This window comes from Myotis yumanensis, unplaced genomic scaffold (assembly GCF_028538775.1).
Source record: "Myotis yumanensis isolate MYYU_CA2020_CCGP unplaced genomic scaffold, mMyoYum1.0.hap1 SCAF_11, whole genome shotgun sequence".
Classification (NCBI taxonomy): Eukaryota; Metazoa; Chordata; class Mammalia; order Chiroptera; family Vespertilionidae; genus Myotis; species Myotis yumanensis.
Genome location: NW_027223762.1, coordinates 52549962 through 52567449, shown reverse-complemented (window position 1 = coordinate 52567449; position 17488 = coordinate 52549962). Strand labels below are relative to the sequence as shown.

General features: G+C 46.3%; 1 protein-coding gene across 4 annotated transcripts in view; it reads right to left on the bottom strand.

Annotated features, from left to right (window-relative positions):
• The window catches only part of DNAH6 (dynein axonemal heavy chain 6), a 253702-nt gene that overhangs the window by 10193 nt on the left and 226021 nt on the right, over positions 1 to 17488 (bottom strand). For all 4 annotated transcript variants that reach the window (XR_011473183.1, XM_070429592.1, XM_070429593.1 and 1 more), the window contains 5 exons: positions 12952 to 13081; positions 7482 to 7609; positions 4974 to 5159; positions 4366 to 4438; positions 3299 to 3450 (listed from right to left, as the gene is read on the bottom strand). Coding sequence is in view for 3 of the 4 variants with exons in the window: in XM_070429592.1 (XP_070285693.1) it covers positions 3299 to 3450; positions 4366 to 4438; positions 4974 to 5159; positions 7482 to 7609; positions 12952 to 13081 (669 nt within the window). In the remaining variant the exon portion in view is untranslated. The remainder of the gene's footprint in view (positions 1 to 3298; positions 3451 to 4365; positions 4439 to 4973; positions 5160 to 7481; positions 7610 to 12951; positions 13082 to 17488) is intronic.

The following is a 17488-nucleotide window of genomic DNA, read 5'->3' as shown; positions in this document are numbered from 1 at the left end:
TTCTCAAAGGTTAGCGGGCTAAGACCCCATGGAGGACATGTTAAAATATACAGATTTCTGAGTCAGTGGGCCTGGAAGGAGTCCTTGGAGTTTGCATTTCTAATAAGTTCCCAGGCGATGATGCTCTGGGAACCCCACTTTGAGAGCCTCTGCTCGGGAGTTTGTAAACTGTGTGAGCAGAGTTCAAACAGCCCTTCTCGCATGCCTATTTGTGTTAGGGGTAGAAATAGAATAGTGGGGACTAGCTGTTACAAGAAATAAAGGAAGAAATATTCATCATGCTCTGTTACCATGACTGTTTCGTTCTGATTAGAGAAAGCGCATTCTAACCTGGCTGGGAGTTGTACGCCCTGGGACATGGGCGCTAACATCAGAATGCAGTCCATCCTCCTGTCCTGAGAACTGCCTATCATCATGGAAAGATTTACAACCTCCTGGCTGAAACAATCTAGTCCTGGAGGCACCTGCTCTTTACAACCCCAGCCCCTATTGCCTGTTATCGGGTCCCGGGGCACCCAGAGGCACCTGCCCTCTGTGATGTCCTCTTCTCCCGCCCTCTGCCCCCCCACCCCCCGCCGGCCCCAGCCTGCAGACTTGTAACCTGTAATGATTATACCGTGCCGACTTTCCCATGCCTATCATTCCTACTTTCCCACGTAATCTTTGTCTTTCCATCCAATATAAGCAGCTGGCTTATGGGGAGGGCAGAGCAGATTTTTGGGAATGACCTGCTGCTCTCCCATACTGCCGGCATTATTGGAATAAACGCTCCTCATATATGATTCAACCCTGTCTCTGCTTAATTGGCTGAAGTAGTGACAGGCAGCCTGGACCCCTTGTAACAGGCAGTCCGGTTAAATTAGTTCTTCAATTACTTATATAATGTATGAAACTAGTGTATCACTTCTGCTAAGAGACAGCTGGATGAATGATGCAGATAATTCATCTTATGGTGATATTTATTGTGTGGGTCACATGACATCTGCAGTTTTGTTTACACCGCACGACAATTCTGAAGATGGTGGCATCAGCCCCATTTTACAGATGCAAATACTGAGGTGCAGATATGATAGTAATGGCTTTAGCACACACAGCTGGAGAGGGTGTGGGAACCAGGCCAGGGTTCCCGGATAGTCATGGACAATGGGAGTAACAGGCCTTGTTGTCAATATACCTATGTGTGCAGGAGAGGCTAGAGAGCTCAGACGGAGCTGACAGCTGCTACTGCTACCAATCAAGGCTAAGAGCTCATAGAGAGCTCAGATATAGCCACCATGTTAACCAGCCCGTGTGCTGGGCAGGGGAGCTCAGGTACCGCTACGATGTGAGGTGGTGAGTCTAGGGGGCAGCGTGCGGCTGCTCAGATAATAGCTGTGGGTACAGAGACTGATGCTGCTTCATGGGAAAGATTCATATTCACTAGCCGGTGTCTGGCTGCCTGCCTGTATGGACTTTGCTATAAAGGACTGTCTTGTCTGATGAGTTATGGCCACCGGTTTCTGCAATAAAGACTCATTCTTATACACCCACAACCTCTCATGGCTTCTCGGTCTAAGACCTGGTGTCCAAGGAGGTCCAGCACCAGGCAGAGGAGCTCAGACCCAACACCTGTAACTAGTGAGCAGAGGATAAAGGAGGAACTTGGACTAAGTTCCCAACAGTTAGAACAATGGGCAGAGCTCAAGAAGGGACCAGCCCTGGCATAGTCGGGAAGAATTGAGAAGAATATATGGACTTGGAACAACTCAGAGCAGCAGTGCCAAGCAGTGCTCTTGCTGGCCCTGACAGAGGGGAAGAGTCAGAATTTAAATTTAGGCCTGCCTGATTCTGAAACTCCTGCTTTTAACCTCTTGATATATTTTCTCCACAAGAAGAAAGTTACTGTAGGTATCTGTGATATTGTGATTTATAAAAAAAATATATGTTTGGTCATTCAGATAAGCAAAATTATATATATATATATTTGGTCTTCCTCCATGGTTCTTTCTTTACTTTTTTTAATCCTCATCTGAGAATATTTTTTCCATTGATTTTTTGAAAGAGTAGAAGGGAGGAAAGAGAGATAGGGAAAGAGAGAGATAGAGAGAAACATCAATTAGCTCCCTCCCACACATGCTCCTCCTGGGGCTGAGGAACCTGCAACGGAGGTACATGCCCTTGACTGGGAATCGAACCTGTGACTCTAACCACTGAGCAACCAGCCAGGGCCTTCTGTAGCTTTGACTCACAGCTCTAGAAATCCTTGGAATTTCCTGAATGTTGAAAGTGATAGTGGTGTCTTTTGTTATGTTAATGAGATGGGTCTGGGCAGCACCTAAAGATGGGGGCTGGAGCTCTCAGTGTATCCCCCCACAGCACCTCTAGGGAGGGAGACTCAGTTCAGTCACCGATGGCCAGTGATCCAATCAACCATGACTATGTAATGAAGCCTCCACAAACCCCCACAGGACTGGGTTCAGAGAGCTTCAGGGTGGACAGGTGGAGATGTGGGGAGAGTGGCACACTTGGTGGGCATAGACGCTCTGTGCCCTTCCCCTATACCTTACCCTAGGCATCTCGCTGTTCTGAGTTATATCCTTCTAACCAGTAACTAGTTAAGTAAAAAGTTTCGCCTGGCCGGTGTGGCTCAGTGGTTGAGCGTCGACCCATGCACCAAGAGGTTGCTGGTTTGATTCCCTATAAGGGCACACACCCAGTTTGCAGGCTTGATCCCCAGTTGGGGGCGTGCAAGAGGCAGCCAATCGATGTTTCTCTCTCATCGATGTTTCTATCTCTCTCTCCCTTCCTCTCTCTCTAAAAATCAATAAAAACATATTAAAAATAATGTTTCTCTGAGTTCTTTGAGCCACTCTAGCAAATTGATTGAAGCCCAGGATGGAGTCATGGGAACCTCTGACATATAGCCAGTGGGTCAGAAGCACAGGTGACAATGTGGGCTTGAAACTGGCATTTGAAATGGGGGTGGTGGGGAGCAATCTTGTAGGACTGAACTCTTAACCTGTGGGGTCAGATGCTATCTCTGGGTAGCGTCAGAATTGAACTGAATTGTAGGTCTCCCAGCTGGTGTTTGAGAACTGCTTGCTGGTGTAGGCACCACCTCTACCTCCTCACCCTGTCCCACATTGGGTTCAGATCTAGTCACTGCTAATTGGGGAGCTCGATTTGGGGGGTGTGAGCCCCATCCTGCCCCTTCTGCTCTTACATATGGGAGGCAGGAGAGGCGGGGAGGTTGGCAGAGATACTGAATGACAGTGGGACAGATGCTGCTTTGCTATCACAACAGTCAGGGAGACAATACCTGCAGGTCCATGGGTAGTTCTTCTCCAAACTTCACCGTCTTGGCAGCTTCTATAACTGCAGCTTGATCCCGATAGACAGGAATTACATTGTACTTGAAACTCAGCTCATCTATAGGCAAATTGTATTTCCGAGCATGATTTTGAAGAGTTCCTGTAAATAGAAAAAATCAGAAAAATGGCTCCTCTGACCAAGATCACTGCTGTCCAAACACAGCCCCCACTTGCCTGCAACCAGGCTGCTCTAGCATTAGAGAGCTTCCTCTCCATGGAGAAGGGGCAACCATTGGCACCTTATCTGAATTAGTTCCGGGAGACAGGAAGCCTATGGGTGATGCTGGGAGGGGCGGGGCCAACACGTGTATTGTGGTCATGGCTGGGAAGAGAGGGAAGGAGGCTAAGTCTGAAGTGCACTGCTCTGCCCTGGAGGGAGACCAACCAGTGAGGGAGTTCCAGAACCCAGTCTCCCCACTTGACAGACCTGTTCCAGCTGTCTTGTATGGGCTGTTTACTGGGGATTCAGGAGGAGAAAGAAAAAGGGCTCAGCTGATTAGCATCTAGCAGTCCAGCGGCCCTGGCCCACTCTGGGGCTCTCTAGCAGGAATCCCTGAAATAACACCCCGCTGCCCCCTGGGCTGAGGAATGGACATCAAGAGTATTTTTTAGTCAGCTGTAATGAAAAAATAAAATTGTTCTTAAAAGAGTTTTAGAGGGAGGGAAGCTGCTTAGACTTGGAGCCGGAGCAGCTGGAGGGCGTGTGGTGCCCTGGAGCACGGGTTGCACGGGGATCTGGGGCTCATTGTGTGTGTCCACAGGGGCAGCGGTGTTTGCATAACCCGACAAGGGCAGGGGTTAGGGAACATCTGCTGTTTCTGTCATCCTTTTCCCTGGCAAGCCAGGAAGAGCGGGGCCTCATTGGACTTCCCTATAAGTCAACAGCCTCGTGGTGAGGCCAGTCTCGGCCATGCCAGCTTGCCCATCCTAGAGGCCCGGGCCAGAGCACACCATGCCTTCCTGGGGCGGGGGGGGGGGGGGGGGGGGGGGGCGTCCGTGGGGAAAGCACTCGTACCTGTTAGAAATCCTTGAGGGAAGAAGAACCCGGAGATCCAGAAGGACTTAGGCTGCCCTCGTTTGAGCCACAGCTGAAGGAGACACATTACACCAAAATGTACTGTTTTCCTGAGACGGAGTTTGTCACTTAAATCAAAGTCAGATTCTGGAGGGCCTCTCAAGAGGCAGAATCTAAACCAGTCCTGGGTGAGCTGCCAGCCCCATCCTGACCGCCTGCCCTGGCCCTGCCCTCACCCCGCAGCCTGACCACAAACCCAGAACCTGGTTATTACAGAGGGTGGACAAGAGGGAGATGGTAGCAAGGCCACACTGGGGTTCGGGCCCATTTCAGGTTGGTTCTGTACCTCACAGTGGGGTCCCGTGAACGAAATATGAATCTCCAGGGATGGCATGGAATTAAAATGGGATGTTGGGATAAGGGCCTGGGGCAAACTCCATTACAATTAGCACGACATGTCTAAAGTGATGCCATTCTGAGAGGATCCGTTTCCTTGGGCTGCGATGATTCCTCAAGGGTTGTCGATATGTTAGCTAGGGCTCCCTACGGACCTTAGGGCCAACGGCGTCGCTAGATTTATCAAACCCCACAGAAGAGCATTTTCTTACGTCCACAAATGCGGTCCTCAGAATAAGGTCTTTGACCCATGATCCTAGTGGTTTCAGGGACGGGTAGGCTGTGTTGGACCACAGCGAGGGAACTTGGTTGTTGAGGAAACTGTTATACACCTTTTCCATTTCTTCAGACATCACCACAAATCCAGCAATGGCTTTGTTGAGTGTTTCTAGAGAAGTCTAAGAGAACAAGAAAGGGTTGGTGCCCTGCACAGATGTAATTAGCAAGTGGGAAATGCACCCATTGCTAATTGATAGGCCCTCTGGCTGGGTTCCATACTCTCTGCATACTGTCTGGTGGGTCAGACCCTCCCATCCTCCATGCATCTTTACAACATGCAGCCATGGGGTGTAAAATAATGGGGTGGGGGGCAGGTCCTGCAGTTAGTAGCAGAATCCAATGAAGTGGGAAGAAGAGAGGAAGAGAAATGTCCCCAGCAGCCAAAAGAAATGGTTTTGAACAATGCCACTGGAAGATTTAGTATGTGTCAGGTACCAGGGAAACAGAGATGGCTAATATACCAGTCCCTTTTTCTTTAAGAAAGTCATTTTCCATTGGGAAAGCCTTACTCATGGAGGGGGGATTACAAAACAATGTGGTAATTACAGGGACAGACACAGAACCAGAAATGATGGCCCCTGAGGAAGGGTTCCTAAGTCATGGGATGTTGGAGGGGAGGGCTGGTGTCCAGGAAGCGTATATGGAGGAAGTGATGCTTAGACTTGTCTGTCTTCAAGTGGGGGATGTGGAAGAGACAAGGGACGAGCAGCACCCATCTCCTCTTCTTCCTTTGAACACCAGTCCGCCCCACCCCCTAGTTTTAATCGGGCAGAGAGCAATCCACCCAGAGGCTCTATTTCTTTCTTTAAAAAAAAAAATTTTTATTGATTTTGTACAGAGAGGAAGGGAGAAGGATAGAGAGTAAGAAACATCGATGAGAGAGAAACATTGATCAGCTGCCTCCTGCACACCACCCACTGGGGATGTGCCCACAAACAAGGTACATGCCCTTGACAGGAATCGAACCTGGGACCTTTCAGTCCGCAGGCCGACGCTCTATTCACTGGACCAAACCGGTTAGGGCGAGGCTCTATTTCTTAGCCAGGCTTGCAGCTGGGGTGTGGCCATGTGACCATTTTGGCTAATGGATACAAGAAGAAATGATGCATGCAACTTCTGTATCACATTTTTATGAGGAAGCTGCTTTTCCTCAGCTCTCTTCGCCCCCCAGTGACTAGCAAAAGGGGACAGTGGGAGCAGCCACCTTAGACCCAGAAGTGGCAGCTACCTGTTAAGGCTGGAAGATCCAACCCTCTCTCTGGGATCCCTGGATGAGCTCAGAAAGCAAGACCAACTACCTGCCCTAGACAGGGCTCCCTCTGGGCAGGTAGCTGAGAGACAAGTGAATTTCTATCTCGTTTTGGTTGCTATATTTGGGGATCTTTATCACAGCAGCTTAATCTGTATCCTGATTCATTCAAGACAGAAGGTAATTGGCCCTGAGCTGGGGACCTGGCCTGCTGACACTGGCGTATACCTGCCTCGATGCCATAGTCCCAAGGTGAGGACTTCCTATATTCAGCTGCCGCTGTGTACCCCTGACCCATGAGGCTAGGCATTGCCAGCCAACCAGCAACATTCAGAGACTTTGTTTTCCTAGGAGGGGACAGATGGCCTTTGGCTTTAAAAGATTTACTCCATCTGTCCTCTCCAATCTTATCACTAAGCCTTGACTCTGTGGTAGGTATTTGGTTCCCTGCTTGGTGGTATAACTTTTCCTGTTATTGTTCTATATTTGGTCTCTAATAGCTTTTGTGTTTCCCTTATCAATGTTATACACGTAGAAACCAGGAAGGTGTTTAGCCATCATGACACAGTCAAGACCATGTAGCGAGAACATATTCCTGAGCATAAGGCAAAAGACCAAAGAGTTGCCCTCAAGTTTTAGTTGCAGTGAAATCATTTGGGGGAGTTTTCTTTTAAAAAAGTCCATCTTCCCAGGAATTTCCAGCAATTCTCTCTCAGGGCTGGAGTGGGATCAGGAGTTACATTTTGAACCTGCAGCAGAGTGGATTTTACTGCAGGTGTTTTGTGACCCACACTTTGAGAAATGCTGGCTTTCACAGTCCTCATAAATGCAATCTTATTCAATGCAAACTAGACATCAGGAACGAGAACTATATCTCTAATGCTTTAGTTCTCTAAAGTGGTCTCTGATCACATTTCTGATCTGTCAATGGTAATTCTAAGGGTGTAAGGATAATGAGGAGATAGAGGATTTGTAATGTCCCATCTACACAAAGCCATTATTAGAGAGGTAACGTGGCCTTGTTTGGGAAGTGTAAATTCAATTTTAAACAAGTTGGGCTTGAAGAATTGTTAGCATATTCAAATGGAAATGTTGAAGTGATGGGAAGGGAAGGCTCTAAGCACACTCATGTTATATAATTCTCTACACAGCTTTGATACCCCACAGCAATGATGGCAGTGAGCGCCCATACGTGGATTAATTTCAGCAGATTGTTAAACCGGTCCACTTCTTGTCCAAGAACAGTGGTCAAGGAGTTAAGGCGTCCTTGAGGATCTTTGGTGAAAAGGCTCTCAGAAGCATTCTCCATTTCTAGTATTTCTGAAACATAGAGAGTCAATTCCTCAGATCGATTATCACTAATTTCTGTCCTCATATCATTGTGGTTGTAATTTACTTGTCTTAGCCTTTCTTTTTTTCTTTCTTTTTTAAAAATATATATTTTATTGATTTTTTACAGAGAGGAAGGGAGAGGGATAGAGAGTAAGAAACATCAATCAGCTGCCTCCTGCACACCCCCTACTGGGGATGTGCCCGCAACCCAGGTACATGCCCTTGACCGGAATCAAACCTGGGACCCTTCAGTCCGCAGGCCGTCGCTCTATCCACTGAGCCAAACCGGTTAGGGCTTTTAGCCTTTCTTGAAGCCAACTTCTCCTGTGCCTGGGCCTAGGCTGAATGGGAGGCAGGCCATGCAGTCGTCGGTGGCAAATGCTAGCAGGATAAGCAGCTACCGGGTAGATCCGAGACATCCCTGAGAACAGAGGTGCCAGGGGCCCTGAGTCTCCTCTGCCTTGCAGGTTGATAAGCCCAACTCTTCCCAGCACACCTGTGTGGCATATGGGAGAGGAGGGTTGGCAGTGAGAGACCGAGAGATGAGAGAGAATTTGCATTTATGCCACGTTACTGAGCATAATTCAAAGGGACTGACTGAATTATGAAACAGGCCCTTGGTTCAAGCTGGATCAGAAATTTTGTTCTTTTCCCCTACAATCGAGCAAGTGGAGGCTCATATAAACTCCAAAAAATATGAAGGAAGTGTATTTCCTTGCATATCTTAATAAAGTGTGGGTAAATGAGTGGCTCTGAAACGCACCTATCAAATTCCTTCCTAACCAGTCACATTTTGGCTGCTGTAAAAAATCACAAGCAGCGTGGGTCAGTCCAATCTTTTGGGTCCACATGCCCTTCGTCTTCTCCTTCTATCATTTTGTTATCATCATAATTAGCTAGTTTAAAAAAATATAGATATTTTTATTGATTTCAGAGAGGCAGGAGGAGAGAGAGAGAGATAGAAACATCGATGATGAGAGAGAGAAAATCATTGTTAGGCTGCCTCCTGCTGCTTCTCTCTGGGATAGAGCCTGCAACCTGGGCAGGTGCTCTGACTAGGAATCCAACCGTGACCTCCTGGTTCATAGGTCAACGCTCAACCGCTGAGCCGCGCCAGCCAGGCTTAGCTAGTTTGTAATATTAGCAACAGAAAGAGAGCAAAGGGGTGGCCAGACATTATAAGTATGGTCCTCTGGGCAGCTTCACCGGGAAACTGCAACTTGATTCTCCCCAGGGAGAATGGTCCATTCCCTGCAAGTCACTGGGGGGAGGGGTCAAACAAAGGGGGAGTTGGATGCATGCGAAATGAAGTCGGGTGACTTAGGGAAGGTGTTTACCTGTCAGTCTATCCTGGGAAAAAGATAATTGGCTGGGGGTGGAGCACTGCAAGTGCAGTGAAATCCCCAGACAAAGAATTCTCTCTGCCTAGCCTTGTTCCTACTCCCTTGCACTCTCTTGCTACGTGACCTGCACTTGCCCTCATGCTAGCCTACTATGTGGCCTTAAGCAACCACATGGCCATGGGCTACAGCTGGGAACACAAGCTAAGCTGGTCACATGCTGGACTGACCTGTGCTTTGATGTGGAGGGGAAACGCTGGGCCGAGGCTTTAATCCTAGCCCTGCTGAAGACTAGACTGGACTTTTACCATAGTGAGACAGAGGAAGATGGGACCTGGGAAGGAAACCCCCTTAATTTTATCTCATCAATAAAGCTCGCCACAATAACTCCTGTGGGAGCCTCAGGAATTCTTTCGCCCATGGCACCCCAAGAACTCCACTTCCACTGGTAACAGGTAGGGACACAGAGGGCACCTCACTGGTAACAGTTTGCCTCAGGTGTTCCAAACCCTCAGTTCTCTTGTTGAGCCAATTGCATCCCTGCCCCGATTCTCAGTAGATGGCATCACTTATTTCACAGTAAAAGTATAAGCTTTATGAAGCCTGGAGAGAAAACCTCCTAGGTGTCAGTGGAACTCTGAGACAAATACACTTTATCTTCATCCTTCCATCCATCCATCTATCTTCATCCCATTTCACCTAGTCCTCCATTTTAGACTTATTAAAAATTGCTTTCTAAAATAACTGACTCAGTTTGCTTCAACATCAACAGGACTCTGCTCAAGAAGAGATTCTTTTGAGGCCTGTTTTAGGAGGCAAATAACTGGTTTATGAGGTCACACTGACCCCTTTTTTTTCTGGGGCACTTGGCAAGACTCAATCTGTGATACTGTAATATAACAAGAATATACATATTTTGGTCTTCATCTCTAGCTCCTGACCAGATCTCCTAAGACCCTTGAAATTTTGACTCTGGCTCCTGAAACAGCTTGAGTGATAAAGGTAAAAACAGCATCTCTTGTTATTCATAACAAGCCCCCTTCAACCACATCTAGCTTATGTTAATGAGTTGATTTTTAGGAACCCAAAGCTTGGGGAAGCTGGTTGTCAGCAGAACCAGCCCTGTGATTAGTGGCTTGGAACTTTCAGCTTCATTCTCTGACCTCCTGGGAGAGGAGAGGGGCTGGGGGCTGATGATTTAATCAACCAACCATGCTTACAATATGAAGCCTCCATAAAAGCCCAACCAAAAGGCTCTGGAGAGCCTTTTTTTCTGAGCTTCCTAATGTCTCTAGATCTGTGCTGCGCAAAAAAGTAGCCGCTAGCCACATGTAGCTACTTAAACTTAAAATTAAATTTAAAATTCCTTTTCTCAGTGGCACAGTGGCATTTCAAGTGCCCCCATCTACATTAATAAAAGACAAAGATGCTAATTGACCATACCATTGCTACTCCCAAGCCACGCCCACCAGCCAATCAGAGAGACTATATGCAAATTAACCCAACCAAGATGGTGGCCGGCAGCCACGGAGCTGGAGCAAGCAGGAAGCTTGGTTGCCCCAGCGATGGAGAAAGCCAAGCTTCCCGCCTGCTCTGGCCGGTTGTGGCCTCTGCAAAAGGCAACAAAGTTTCAATTATAGAAGCTAAATAAATTCCAGATACCTGCTTTCAACCAGCTTCCACTGGGAGCTTGCGTGGCTGGGGGCTGTGGCCAGCCTGCAAACAGCCATCAGCCCTTCACCTAGGCTGGCCAGGCACCCTAGTGGGGACCCCTACCCTGAAGGGGCTGTGGCCAGCCTGCAAACAGACATCAGCCCCTCACCTAGGCTGGCCAGGCACCACAGGGGGGACCCCCACCCTGAAGGGGCTGTGGCCAGCCTGCAAACAGCCATCAGCCTCTCACCTAGGATGGCCACACCCTCATGGGGTCAGGGTTCCCACTGGGGGCCTTGGCCAGCTTGCAAACAGCCCTCAGCCCCTCACCCAGTCTGGCCAGGCACCCCAGCGAGACCCCCACCCTGATCCTGGACACCCTTCAGGGCAAACCAGCCAGCCCCCACCCATGCACCAGGCCTCTATCCTATATAAAAGGGTAATATGCAGCCCTAACTGGTTTGGCTCAGTGGATAGAGCGTTAGCCTGCAGACTCAAGGGTCCCAGGTTCGTTTCTGGTCAAGGGCACGTACCTTGGTTGTGGGCACATCACCAGTAGGGAGTGTGCAGGAGGCAGCTGATCGATGTTTCTCTCTCATCAATGTTTCTAACTCTATCCCTCTCCCTTCCTCTCTGTAAAAAATCAATAAAATAGATTGAAAAAAAAAGGGTAATAGGCAAATTGACCCCAACAGCAGAACGACTGGGAATCACTGGTCACTATGACACACACTGACCACCACGGGGCAGATGCTTAATGCAGGAGCTGCCCCCTGGTGGTCAGTGTGCTCCCACAGGGGGAGCTCTGCTCAGCCACAAGCCAGGCTGATGGCTGCCAGTACAGCGGTGGTGGTGGGAGCCTCTCCTGCCTCCTCAGCAGTGCTAAGGATGTCCAACTGCAGCTAGGCCTGCTCCCCGCTGGCAAATGGACATCCCCTGAGGACTCCCAGGCTGCCAGAGAGATGTCTGACTGCCAGCTTAGGCCCAACCCCCTGGGGAGCGGGCCTAAGCCAGCAGGTGGTCATTCCCCGAGGGGTCCCAGACTGTGAGAGGGCACAGGCTGGGCTGAGGGACCCTCCGAGTGCACAAATTTTTGTGCACCGGGCCTCTAGTATTGGATAATAAAGATCATTTCCATTATCATAAAAGATTTTCTTGGACAGCCCTGCTCTAGAATCCATGTCATTTTTCTTTTCCATTCAAGATAAATAGCTGAATTAATCTGGGCTGGTGGACACATCCATGTGCCAGGACGGTGGTGCACCCTGATTCCTCGGGGACAGAGCTTCTGCCCAAGGACCTCTTCATCTGGCTCTTTATCGTTCTCCTTCATGATAGCCTTTCAAATGAACTGTAAAGGCAATTGTTTTCTGAGTCCTGTGTGCTGTTCTAGAAAATTACTGAACCCAAGAAGGGGCTGGGGTTGTGGGAACCCTTGATTTGTAGCTGGTTGGTCAGAAGTACAGATCACAACCTGGGACTTGCAAGCAGCATCTACAGTTGGGGAGCAGTCTTGTTGTGGGACTGAGCCTTTAATCTGTGGAGTCTGTGCTCACTCTGGACAGTTAATGTCATAATTAAATTGTAGGGACACCCAGTTGGTGTCCAGAGAGTTGGAGAACTGTTTAACGTGAGGGAACGATCCACACATTTGGTGTGAGAATTATTGTGAGTAGAGTGAGAAACACAGTTTACTCTTATAGTTATTGTTTTATTTTCTGCTTAAATTTTTGTTTCCCTATAATTACATCTCTTCCAACCATGAGCAATAGATGAATAAATCTACATCTGCAGTCATTTTAACAAAAGTGTTAAAGTGGTTCTCTCTGATCATTTAGGAAGATTCCTTAACTCGCCAGAAAACAAGGTGAAATTAATTCAGCTATTTATCTTGAGTGGAGAAGAAAAGTGACATGGATTCTAGAGCAGGGCTGTCCAATAGAACCTTTTATGATAATGGAAATGATCTTTATTATCCAATATGGGGGCACTTGAAATGCCACTGGTGCCACCAAGAAAAGAAAATTTAAATTTAATTTTAAGTTTAAGTAGCTACATGTGGCTAGCGGCTACTTTCTTGGACAGCACAGCTCTAGAGACATTAGGAAGCTCAGAAAAAAGTCTGAAAGTTACAGTGGCTAGAAACCAACTTGCGCCTTATGCATCTGGCAGTTGAGGTGCTGTAGGCCTCTATGAATGGACTGTGCCACATCACAAGAGCTTTCTATGGAAAGACAAGTCTGCACAATAAGCAATTTGGACACCTGCTATCACTCAGCTCTCTGAGTTTACTCCTAAAAGTTCCATTATATACAGTTGCCAGAGATTATTTCTTACCTGGAACTCTGCTCCGGATAGAAGTAACAAGTTCTTGGACAATTTCATCATTGCTCTTTCCCTCTCCTCCAGAAGATGACCTTGGCTGAACTTCAAGTATGGTGTTGATTAAAGTGGTGGTCTCTTTGTACTGTAATGGTGGGAAGAGACAGAACAGTGAAGACTTCAATTCTCAACACATAATTTTGTAGCACCTATAGTTCACTTATTGAAATAATGGTGGTTATAAAAAAAAACAAGGAATAATTATATTTTATGTTGAAGATAGAGTTGGTAAAATATGCTCATTGGAAATGCACAGTACATTGTTGTCAGTGTTATGATTAAAATATTTTGGTTGGACAACAATGTGAATTTCTTAATGCCACTGAACCGTATACTTAAAAATGGCTAAAAGGATACATTTTAGGCCCTGGCTGGTTTTGCTTAGTGATTAGAGCATCAACTCCATGGCCCAAAGGGTCGTGGGTTTGAATCCCAGCCAAGGGCGTATACCTTGGTTGCAGGTTCATCCCTGACCAGATGTGGGAGGCAACCAATCGATGTGTCTCTCACGTGATGTTTCTCTCTCTCCCTCTCCTCTCTTTCCCTTCCCCTCTCTCTCTTAAAAGAAAAATTAAGAAAAAACAGCCTTAGGTGAAGATTAAAAAAATAAAATAAAATGATAAATTTTATGCTGTATATATTTTACCACAATAAAATGGTTAATTTTTTTTAGCTAATAATTTAAAAGGCAGTTATGAAAGTAAGGAAGAAATAATGAGAACTGAGTTTTAGAACATGCTTTTCTAATTGAGAAAATGTTATTTAAATAAAAGTATTATGGCTTACTATGGAAAACTTGAAAACACAGAAAAGTACAGAGAAAAAATTTTCATGATCCTGCTTTTCAGAGATATTTATAACTTTGGTTTACTGCCCCCTTCTGCCTCCCATCTTGGACATTGTCTCTATATGTGTGCATATGGTTAAAAAAATTGAACCCATATAATTTATGTAGTATTCTTTTTCAATTTCATGAACATTCTTTCAAACATTACTATTGACATATTCATTAGATTCTAAACACATATACAAAGTCATTTACTTAATGCTATAGTTAAATAGTTTGGTTTCCTTGCTCAATGCCAGTCATTTAATACCATGAATTTTCTATTTTAGTTCTTAACTCCTTGGTTGGATGGAAGAGTCTTGAAACATTTAGTGCAGCCAGTCTGGTATCACTTCCTATGATGGTAACTGAATTAGAGACTTCTGGTGAGCAACCATTCCCAGTTCGCTTCTCCTCTAGGGTGTAGCAAAGATCACACTTTCTTGTACCCTTACAGAAAGATGGTTCATGTGACTATTATGCTAAATGAGATGTGAGTCAAAGTGACGGTGGACTCTGTAGGCTGAAGCAGTGAAAAGCCTATGCCTAATTCTTCTGTTTCTCTGTTCCCAGGCTGTGAATGAAGGGGCCATTTTTTTCTTCTTCTAGTGAATGCAGCTACGTACGTTATAAGAGTGCCTTTCTCAGATTGAGTCCCAGGATGATTATGTGAAGTACAACCCCTCTATCAATCTGCTATCACAGCTGTTGTACTAAATCACTGGGACTTGAGTAATTTTCTTACTGCAGCACAACTGACTCCATCCTGACTAATATAGTAGACCATTTATACTTTTTTTTGGGGGGGGGGGGGGGGAGTTGGAAGTGAGGTGGACCAGATGCTAACATGGCCTTTTTCTTATAATTGTAGTTCCAAACTAGTTCTGGAATATGTCCATGCATAGCTTCAGTTTTTTAGTTTCCCTTTCAAAAAAGCAAAACACAATTGCTTCTGTTTCTTATTGTTTTGCTGTATCTTCTTGCATCATGGTCATCTCTCATCATTTCTATTTTTGGACATTTCAATCTCCATTCTGGAAAGCTTATTAAGTTCGTTCCCTACGTCACATGTATGATAATCTATATTCCAATTCTGGTCTTTAAGACTCCAAAGAAGTTTTTAATTCTGCTATAGTATTTTTAGCTTCCTTGAAATATTTCATTCTCACATCTCATGGCATCCTTGGTATATACACGCCAGCCTGTTCTCAAAGTTTGGCTTTCTCTTTCCTATAGGCTGGGTCTCGTACTTTATCCTAGATGCCAGAACATATTCTTTCTTTCCTGGTTTCTGCAGTAGATGAGTTGCAGAAGGTGAGCCTGTGTCTCCTAGATGGTGTTTTCTATCCCTTATCTTTCTGTATCGTTCTTCCCCGCCCCATTTATTCAGCCTCTGTTGTTTTTTTCTTTTTCTTTTTTCAGCCTCTAATCAGAAAAGAGACACTAGATTTCCGTTTGCTCATAGACAATCTATATAGATTGCCCTTGACTTATGCTCATTATTCTCTTTGGAGGCAAATTTCTTCATTGTATCTCCACTTGATATGCACAAGTCAAGGTTCGGTTTTCTTTTTGTTTTTTTTAAACTAGGTTCAATTTTCTTTACTAGTAAGAACCTGTAGTTTGCTGGGCTAAGGAAGGAATCATTTGTATCTTTTGTATTAAAATTCTATTGATGACAAGAAGCAGAATTAGCTAAACTAAATCAGCTAAAGCAAAGAAAAGGAACCTAACCTGTTGGCTCACATAGCTGGGAAGAAAACACAAGTCATGTGGGTTTCAGGCATGAATAGATCCAGTGCTTTCTCTCCTGTGCATGCTTGGCTGTTTCTCTCATTCTTTCCTGTGACAGATGACCTTCTTTCACATGGTAGGGGAGTGGGGAGGGTGCCAGGGGTAAGGCCACAGGATACTTCAGATACACAGCATCCTATCCAGGGATTCCGAGAGGAAAGAAAGAGCCCTCCCCACATCCCAGCATCTATAGACACTATCTCCAGAAGGGACTCCCATCCACCTAGCATGGGCCACGTGCCTGTTCCTTGGACCAAGTCAGGTGGTGAGGTGATGGGGTGCTGCCTTTGGCCAGGCCTAAGTGACATGCTCACCTCTGTGAAGGTGGTGGGTAGTTAGAATTCTTACCAGAATTTTATGGATGAGCAAGGGGTGGGAATAGGACATGCATTGTACCAGAAAAATGGAGGGAGGGAGGCAGGACAGAAAAACATACTGGGGGCCACTACCTGCCTGTTTTCTCGTTCTCAGTCATCCTGAACCAGCAGAAAACACAAAAGTACTGTGCTCCCAGGCACACACTGCCAAGGCTATTGCTCCTACCCGCAGTGCTGTATCTCTCAGCACTCCCCTATACCATATCCACAACCCCTGCCCCTTCTCGCACCCTCCACACCCCACCCACTCCAGAGCAAATATCAGATATGAGTGCAAATGAACACTAGGTCTGCCTGCCTCTTTTTCCTGCTGGAAGCAGAATAAGGAGAAATAAGATAGACGATTCTAACTCCTCACCAACCAGCAGTGATTTTAAGGGTGGAGAACGTGACACCAGGTTTCAGAGCATTAACCTCTTGATGTTCTTTCTGGAGGTTCCACTGTTGTTTTGCATGGATTCCTCAGTATCTAGGCCAGGGGTCCTCAAACTTTTTAAATAGGGGGCCAGTTCACTGTCCCTCAGACCGTTGGAGGGCCGGACTATAGTTTAAAAAAAAACTATGAACAAATTCCTATGCACACTGCACATATCTTATTTTGAAGTAAAAAAACAAAACGGGAACAAATACAATATTTGTATTTGCATGTGGCCCGCGGGCCGTAGTTTGAGGACCCCGGATCTAGGCAAACCTCACCCTCTAACACTTGTAGGGGCACAATTGAAGTTACAAAGAAGGATGAATAGGAAAAAAAGAAAAAGAAAAAGAGAGGGAGGTGATTCCTTTTAGCCTTGGGAGGCCAGCCTCGTCTTCAACCTTTAAAGCATCGCAGGGCCCCCAGGGACATAGCTCATTTCACGGCTTTGGTTTAGCCGCAGACACCTGAGCATGACAGATGATGAAACTGGGAAGGTCTGTAGTGGCCAGGTCATGGGGAGCCTTGAGTGCCTTGTGAGGAGCTTGGACTCCTCGTAGGTAATGGTGCGGCAGCAGGAGGTCTTACAGGAGTAAAATTGTCCATTGGACCTATTGCTGGGCTCTGGTACTGTGCCCTCGATGAGCTTTTAAAGTTTGGTGTTTTAATTTCTCGGCCTTGCCGATGTGTTATCATACTTTCATAATGTGATCATCTCACCTTGGAGATTTGTTACCATACTTTTATAATATGATCACCATGCGTCTTTGGGTAATATGAAACAAATACGCCCAGCATATTCAGAGGCAGAAGGGTAAAAGAGAAAGGACTCTCCGGATGATCATCTGAGTCCCCATGTTATGGTAGACCAGCAGGTAGATTGTGGGGTTGGCAGAAGGCTGGGAGGTGGAAGGGGGTGGCCAGCGACAGGAAAATGCATCATGATTTTAGGACTCTGTGAAGGATCCTGAGGGAACAAGCTAAAGTGGAACTAAAAGCTGAAGGTAAGGTGAAACATTTATTTTATTTGTTTATTTAGGGACATTAGAATTGACAGAGCTGGTGAGGTGATTACCGATG